Source organism: Nicotiana tabacum, chromosome 15, assembly GCF_000715075.1.
Source record: "Nicotiana tabacum cultivar K326 chromosome 15, ASM71507v2, whole genome shotgun sequence".
Lineage (NCBI taxonomy): Eukaryota > Viridiplantae > Streptophyta > Magnoliopsida > Solanales > Solanaceae > Nicotiana > Nicotiana tabacum.
Window position 1 is genome coordinate 129,575,929 of NC_134094.1, and position 7,608 is coordinate 129,583,536.

Below are 7,608 nucleotides of genomic sequence, written 5' to 3' on the forward strand. Positions count from 1 at the left end.
GGACAACGAGAAATTCATGATTGTTGAGGCGTGGAAGCAGGCAGATTTTCTTTGCAAAGGCTATAACTTAAGCGCTTTAGAGGATGACTTGTACAATGTGTACAGTGCTATGAATACTTCGAAAGAATTATGGAATGCTCTTAAGAAGAAGTACAAGACTGAAGATGCATGCTTGAAGAAGTTCGTGGTTGCCAAGTTTCTAGACTATAAAATGATAGACAGTAAAACTGTTGGAACCCAAGTTCAGGAGCTTCAACTTATTTTTCATGACCTTATTGCTGAAGGTATGTTCGTGAATGAAGCATTTCAAGTGGCTGCAATGATTGAAAAATTGCCTCCTTCGTGGAGAGATTTCAAGAACTATCTTAAGTACAAGCGCAAAGAAATGAAGTTGGAAGATCTTGTGATTCGTCTCAAGATTGAGGAAGACAACAAAATAGCCAAGAAGAAGTCTCATGGAAATTCAACGATCATGGGAGCTAATATCATTGAGGAGACTGCTCCAAAAAGTAAGAAGAGAAAGAGGTCTTCTGGATAGACTAAGTAGCAGAACAAAAAGAAATTCAAGGGCAGCTGCTACAATTGTGGAAAAATCGGTCACAAAGCCCCTGATTGTCGTCTCCCAAAAAAGTATAAGAAGAAGGGACAGGCCAACATAGTGGAGAAGAATGATGACATTGATGATCTGTGTGCAATGCTTTCGGAATGCAACCTAGTTGGAAATCCGAAGGAGTGGTGGATTGACTCTGGAGCCACTCGACATGTTTGTGCTGTCAAGGAAGCATTTGCGACTTACTCTACTGCTGGTCCCGAAGAAGAGCTTTCCATGGGAAATACGGCAACAACCAAGATTGAAGGTTATGGGAAGATATTCCTGAAGATGACTTCCGGCAAGGTGTTAACGCTCAACAACATTCTTGATGTTCCTACTATTAGGAAGAATTTAGTTTCTACTTCTTTGCTTGTTAAGAACGGATTCAAATATGTATTTGTTTCTAATAAAGTTGTTGTAAGCAAGAATGAAATGTATGTTGGAAAGGGCTACCTCACAGAGGGCCTCTTCAAACTAAATGTAATGGTTGTTGACAATATGAATAAAATTGCTTCTTCTTCTTATTTATTGGAGTCAAATGATTTATGGCATATTCGTTTAGGGCATGTCAATTACAAAACCTTGTGGAAGTTAATTAATTTAGAAGTGTTGCCTAAATTCGAGTGTAATAAATCAATATATCAAATATGTATTGAGTCTAAGTTTGTAAAACATCCTTATAAGTCTATTGAAAGGAATTCAAATCCTTTAGACTTAATTCATACTGACATTTGTGATATGAAGTCAACACTATCTCGAGGTGGGAAAAAGTATTTTATTACTTTTATTGACGACTGCACTCGATATTGTTATGCTTATTTGCTTAATAGTAAGGATGAAGCAATTGAAGCATTTAAGCAATACAAGAATGAAGTGGAGAATCAATTGAATAAAAAGATCAAAATGATTAGAAGTGATCGGGGTGGAGAATATGAATTTCCATTTGCAGAAATATATTCGGAATATGGAATTATCCATCAAACTACTACACCTTACACACCTCAATCCAATGGAATTGCGGAAAGGAAAAATCGGACATTAAAGGAAATGATGAATTCTTTATTAATAAGTTCTGGATTACCGCAGAGTTTATGGGGCGAAGCTATCCTTACAGCTAACTGAATACTCAACAGAGTACCCCACAACAAAACGCAATCTATTCCATATGAAAAATGGAAAGGAAGAAAACCCAACTTGAAATATTTCAAAGTGTGGGGGTGTCTAGCAAAGGTACAAGTTCCTTTACCTAAAAGGGTTAAAATCGGACCAAAACTGTTGATTGCGTTTTCATTGGATATGCTACAAACAGTTAAGCATGTCGGTTTTTGGTTCATAAATCTGATAATCCTGAAATTCACATTAATACGGTAATAGAATCAGATAATGCTGAATTCTTTGAAAGCATCTATCCGTATAAAACTGAATGTGAGTCGTTAAGTGAAAGACCTAAACGACCTCGGGAAGAACCAAAGGAAAATACTCCAAGTATAGAAGATCCAAGGTGTAGCAAACGTCAAAGAACATCTATTTCCTTTGGACCAGATTTTGTGACATTCTTGCTTGAAAATGAGCCTCAAACTTTTAAAGCAGCTATGTCATCTTCTGATTCAACATTTTTCGAAAGAGGCAGTCAATAGTGAGATTCAATCAATTTTGGATAACCATACATGGGAATTGGTAGATCTTCCTCCAGGAAATAAGCCTTTAGGTTCGAAATGGATCTTTAAATGGAAAGTGAAAGCTGATGGCACTATTGACAAATATAAGGCAAGACTTGTTGTCAAAGGTTATAGACAAAAGGAAGGCCTTGATTACTTTGACACTTACTCGCCAGTAACGAGGATAACATCTATTAGGGTGTTAGTGGCACTAGCGGCCGTGTATGGTCTTGAAATCCATCAAATGGATGTTAAAACAGCTTTCTTAAATGGAGAATTAGAGGAAGAGATTTACATGGAACAACCTGAGGGTTTTGTGGTAACTGGTAAAGAAAAGAAAGTGTGCAAACTTGTTAAGTCACTTTATGGACTTAAACAAGCACCCAAATAATGGCATGCCAAATTTGACCAAACAATGTTGGCAAGTGGGTTTAAAATCAACGAGTGCAACAAATGTGTTTACATTAAAAACACTCCAGGTCATGAAGTCATTATTTGTTTATATGTTGATGACATATTGATAATGAGCAAAAACATGGCAGATATAAATGCTACTAAGCGCATGTTGGCTAGCAAATTCGATATGAAAGACTTAGGAGCTGCTGATGTGATCTTAGGAATCAGAATTCATAAGACTCCACAAGGTCTAGCATTATCACAGTCTCACTACATTGAAAAGGTACTTGACAAGTTCAAGTATTTGGATTTCAAAATTGCCAAGACTCCAATTGACGTGAGTTATGCACTTCAAAAGAATGAAGGTGAAAGTGACTCACAATTGGATTATGCAAGAGTATTGGGAAGTTTGATGTATATCATGAATTGTACACGACCAGATATAGCATGTGCTATTAGTAAACTGAGTCGTTTTACAAGTAATCCCAATCACATACATTGGATGGCAATGAAACAAGTTTTGGGGTATCTCAAACATACCCAAAATTACGCTTTGCATTATAACAAATATCCCTCCGTGATCGAGGGATATAGTGATGCAAATTGGATCACTGGATCATCTAAAGTTAAACCCACGAGTGGATATGTTTTCACAATTGGGGGTGGAGCAGTGTCTTGGAAATCATCCAAACAAACGTGCATCGCCTGTTCTACAATGGAATCTGAATTCATAGCTTTAGATAAGGCCGGTGAAGAAGCTGAATGGCTCCGGAATTTCTTGGAAGATATTCCATTTTGGCCCAAACCTTTGGCACCTATTTGTATACATTGTGATAGTCAAGCGACAATAGGCAGGGCAGGGAGCGTTATGTATAACAGAAAATCTCGTCATATACGACGGAGACACAATACCGTTAGACAACTACTCTCTAGTGGTGTTATCACAATTGACTACATAAAGTCAAGAGATAACGTGTCGGATCCACTTACAAAAGGCCTATCTAGAGAGGCAGTTGAAAGATCATCAAAGGGAATGGGGTTAAGGTCTAGGACAAGTCATCATGACGATAACTCTACCTAGCAGACTGGAGATCCCACGAGCTAGGTTCAAAGAGATCAAACAAAGTTATGAATGACGGTTCAACATTGTCAAATAACTCAACCCATTCTCGTGATGAAGACAATATTCAGAAATTGAGGTAAAGCATTAAGGCTTTTTGACGAGTCAACAAAGCTTAAAGGTTTTTTAATGATTTGCTAAGTCTGGCAGGATATGACCAGATAGTGTGTCTATAGGATTACACGTTTAGAAATCACCTATGTGAGTGTGAAGTGTAAGCCGCTTCAAGGGGAATGAAAGTAAAGGCCCATTCTCTAAGCACTCATGAAACCAGGCGGTGTTCATGGCTGAAACGAACACAACTGTGAGAACCATAGATGGTTAAGGATTGATTGTGTGACTTATGTTGTCTAGGTATACAACAAAGCTCGACGGTTTAAAGATATCAAATCTACCGATTGACCGAGTATATCCGATATAAGTTCACTACGGAAAGTTCAAAGGGAAACCTACTTATCCAGATGCAATTAATTCTTGCATGTAAAACACACACGCGTCCGTGCATTCCTTTATTTTATAGCCATTCCCCATTCATGTGGGGAATTATTGGAATTTTAAGCTTGTGTAGCTTAAAGAAGGTGAATGAGAAATGGAGAAAAAATGAAATATTTGAGTTTCCCTTGGGAAAGGGACATTGTCCCATATCGGAGAAAGAAAAGGCTTTTGATGGGTATATATATAATTACTCACTTCTAGCTCTTAAAGAGTTAAGAAAAAGGCACGTATCGCGCCGTCATCGTCGTCGCTAGATTGGCTCGGCTCGGCTTCGGCTTCGGCTTCGGATTCAGATTCGGATTTGGTCAAAGATTGATTGATTAATATTTTTGGACAAAATTCCTTTCAATTATTTAATTAATTAATTAAATAATTAACGAAAAATTCAATCAGGAATAACCCATGACCCGCGACCCGATTCGGTCAGGCCCGTTTTCTTTTTCGGATTATTTTAAATATATTTTTCCCGTAATATTTCAAACACCCCTTTTCCAACAGCCATGGCTGTTTCTGAAAGGTTGCAAACCTTTTCAGAAACAATGCCAGCAACTCTATAAATAGAGTTTGAATCCCAGAATCTTTCCTAACGAAATTTTCTGAGCTTCTTCTTCTTCTTCTTCTGCACAATATTTTTCAGTGTATTTTACGACCATTGAGTGGTTCGCAGTTCATCAGAGTTTTGGTACCAATACACTGGTGAGTTAAATCGTTCTATCCTGGGAGGATATATTCCAGCACCTCGGGTACTTGAGGGGAATAATTTCCTTAAGGACACACTGTGTATTCAGTGGGCTCGATTTATTCCTATACTGTTTTTTTGTTTTCCAGAATCTATTTCGTTAAACAAGTATTACTAACTTTCTGTTTTGTTTTTTTCTGAAAGTTTAATTGTTTATTACAGCAATACAGAATAATAACACCTAGTCTTAGAGACTATGTGCCATCACGACATCCTACGGAGGGTGAATTGGGTCGTGACAATTTTCTTATAATTCTTTCAAAAAATAAATAGTTAGAGATACAATATCAAAAAATAACACAAGGAAAAAAAATATTTAATTCAGTTATACATTATCAAAAAACTAACATTTAGTCACAAAGGTTGAATCTTTTAATGAAATACACCTTTTTATAGTTTACCTTGTCCATAAACAAACAAGCAAATTTATCTCTTCCTATCATGTCTTATAATTTCCGATTAATAATGTGCGTAATTTAATTGCACAATTAATAACCCTTCGACACAAAATAATAAGTACTCCAATATTTTAAAAATGAAAACCCTAATAACTGTACAATGGAAAGAGAGAAAAGAATACATTAATAGGAGCGGACAGAAACAAATGGACTACGGACAAGCATTTGATCTTTCCAAAGCCAAAGTGCCAAACATGGAAGGGACAGAAACCTTGTACTTCATAGTAATAAACTAGAAAAAGATTCACCAACCACTAAAGCTCATAAATTTGCTCAAGATTTCCCACTTCACTATAAGTAATATTCACAAACAGACAGTTGGGAAGAGTACATTTTCAATTTTCATGGCATATATGCTTCGGAAAAAGACAGTTCTGTCCTGCAATGAAACATTTGAAATTAAAGTCAATTGTACAATTTTGTTTATAATGAAAGAGAAAGTTATACGCATTCTATAAATAAAAAAAATTAATCTAAATATTTTTTATCCAACCGCTTAAATCAAAAAATAGTCGACGAATATATAATATGTATATAATTCATATATAATATATGTATAGCCATATATAATAAATATATACCAACTAAGAAAAGTAAACAGTAAATTCGACCAGCTATTTGGATAAAAATCCCCAAAAGTAAAGGGTTAGGTCGCATTATTTAGAGTAATTCAAATGCTAACCTGTTTATAATGAACTAATGTTGTCAAGAATATTTGCAAATACTGAATGTCACGATAAAGGTCTTTGCACAGATTGCAAGGTCACCCCGAGTGAGAACCTCACAACCCTTTATAGGCTCCTGGTCATGGACCTTGAGATCACAAGGAAGAAGAGGAAGAGGGCGGTGTACGACCAACCTAGGATCAAGTGGGGAGCCTTGACTGAAGACAAAGCGTAGGAGTTGAGGGTTAAGTTGTTGACTATGGGAGCTTGGAGGAATAGTGGGGATGCGAGTCTGATGTGGACCACGATGGCGCAGTGCATTAAGGAAGCTGCCAAAGAGGTCCTAGGGGTCTCGAAGGGTTACAATGGTGGTCGCAATGGATACTTATGGTGGAATGGAGAGGTCCAAAGAAAGGTGAACACCAAGAAAGCGGCGTATCTGAAGCTAGTGGAAAGCATTGACGAGGAGGAGAAGAGGTCGAATAAGGAGCGGTATAAGTTTGCTAGGAAGGAGGCGAAGTTAGCGATTATGGCGGCTAAGACTGCATTATTTAGTCGTTTATATGAAGAACTTGAAGGTAAAGGCGAGGATAAGAGGTTATTTAGGCTATCCAAGGTGAGAGAGAGAAAAGCTAGTGACTTGAACCAAGTGAAGTGCATTAAGAACGAAAAAGGTAGGGTTTTGTTGGATGAGGCGCATATCCGTCAGAGATGGCTGATTTACTTCCATAGTCTCTTGAATGAGGATGGGAACATAGACATTGTTCTGGGTGATTTGGGATCCCCCGAGAGTCATTCGACTTTGGGTATTGTAGGCGGATTAGAGTTGAGGAGCTTGTGGGGGCTATGCATAAGATGAGCAAAGGAAGAGCGACCAGGCCAGATGAAATCCAGGTTGAGTTTTGGAAGAGTGTGGGCAGGGCAGAGCAGGCTTGGAGTGGCTTACTAGGTTATTTAATGTCATTTTTAGGACGAAAAAGATGCCCGGAGAGTGGAGATGGAGCTTGATGGTTCATGTGTACAAGAATAAGGTTGATATCCAAAATTGCAACAACTATCGGGGTATTAAGCTGCTTAGTCATACTATGAAGGTGTGGGAGAGGATGGTGGAGCTAAGGGTGAGGAGAAGGGTGTCTATTTACGAGAACCAGTTTGGGTTTATGCTAGGGCGTTTGACTACGAAAGTCATTCACCTTGTTAGGTGATTGATGGAATAATATAGGGAGAGGAAGTGAGACTTGCATATGGTGTTTATCGATTTAGAAAAGGCTTACGATAAAATCTCGATGGAGGTTCTGTGGAGATGTTTGGAGGCTATAGGGGTACCTGCGGCCTACATCAGGGTGATTAAAGACATGTACGAGGGAGCTAAGACCTGTATGAGGACAGTGGGAGGGGTCTCGGACCATTTTCCGGTCATGATTGGGTTCCATCAAGGGTCGGTACTCAGCCCTTTTTGGTTTGCCCTGGCGATAGACGTACTGA

The 7,608-nt window shown here is 38.1% G+C and overlaps 1 protein-coding gene across 1 annotated transcript; it reads left to right on the top strand.

Annotated features, from left to right (window-relative positions):
• The first annotated feature begins 6,430 nt into the window (after nucleotides 1-6,430).
• LOC142169859 (uncharacterized) lies at nucleotides 6,431-6,982 on the top strand. The gene has a single exon (XM_075231793.1). It carries the CDS (start codon nucleotides 6,431-6,433, stop codon nucleotides 6,980-6,982), a length of 552 nt encoding a protein of 183 aa, XP_075087894.1.
• The last annotated feature ends 626 nt before the right edge of the window (nucleotides 6,983-7,608 follow it).

Bases quoted from the DNA above. Each gene is read 5' to 3' on its own strand.
- LOC142169859 (XM_075231793.1), top strand. From the start codon at position 6,431: ATGGCGCAGTGCATTAAGGAAGCTGCCAAAGAGGTCCTAGGGGTCTCG.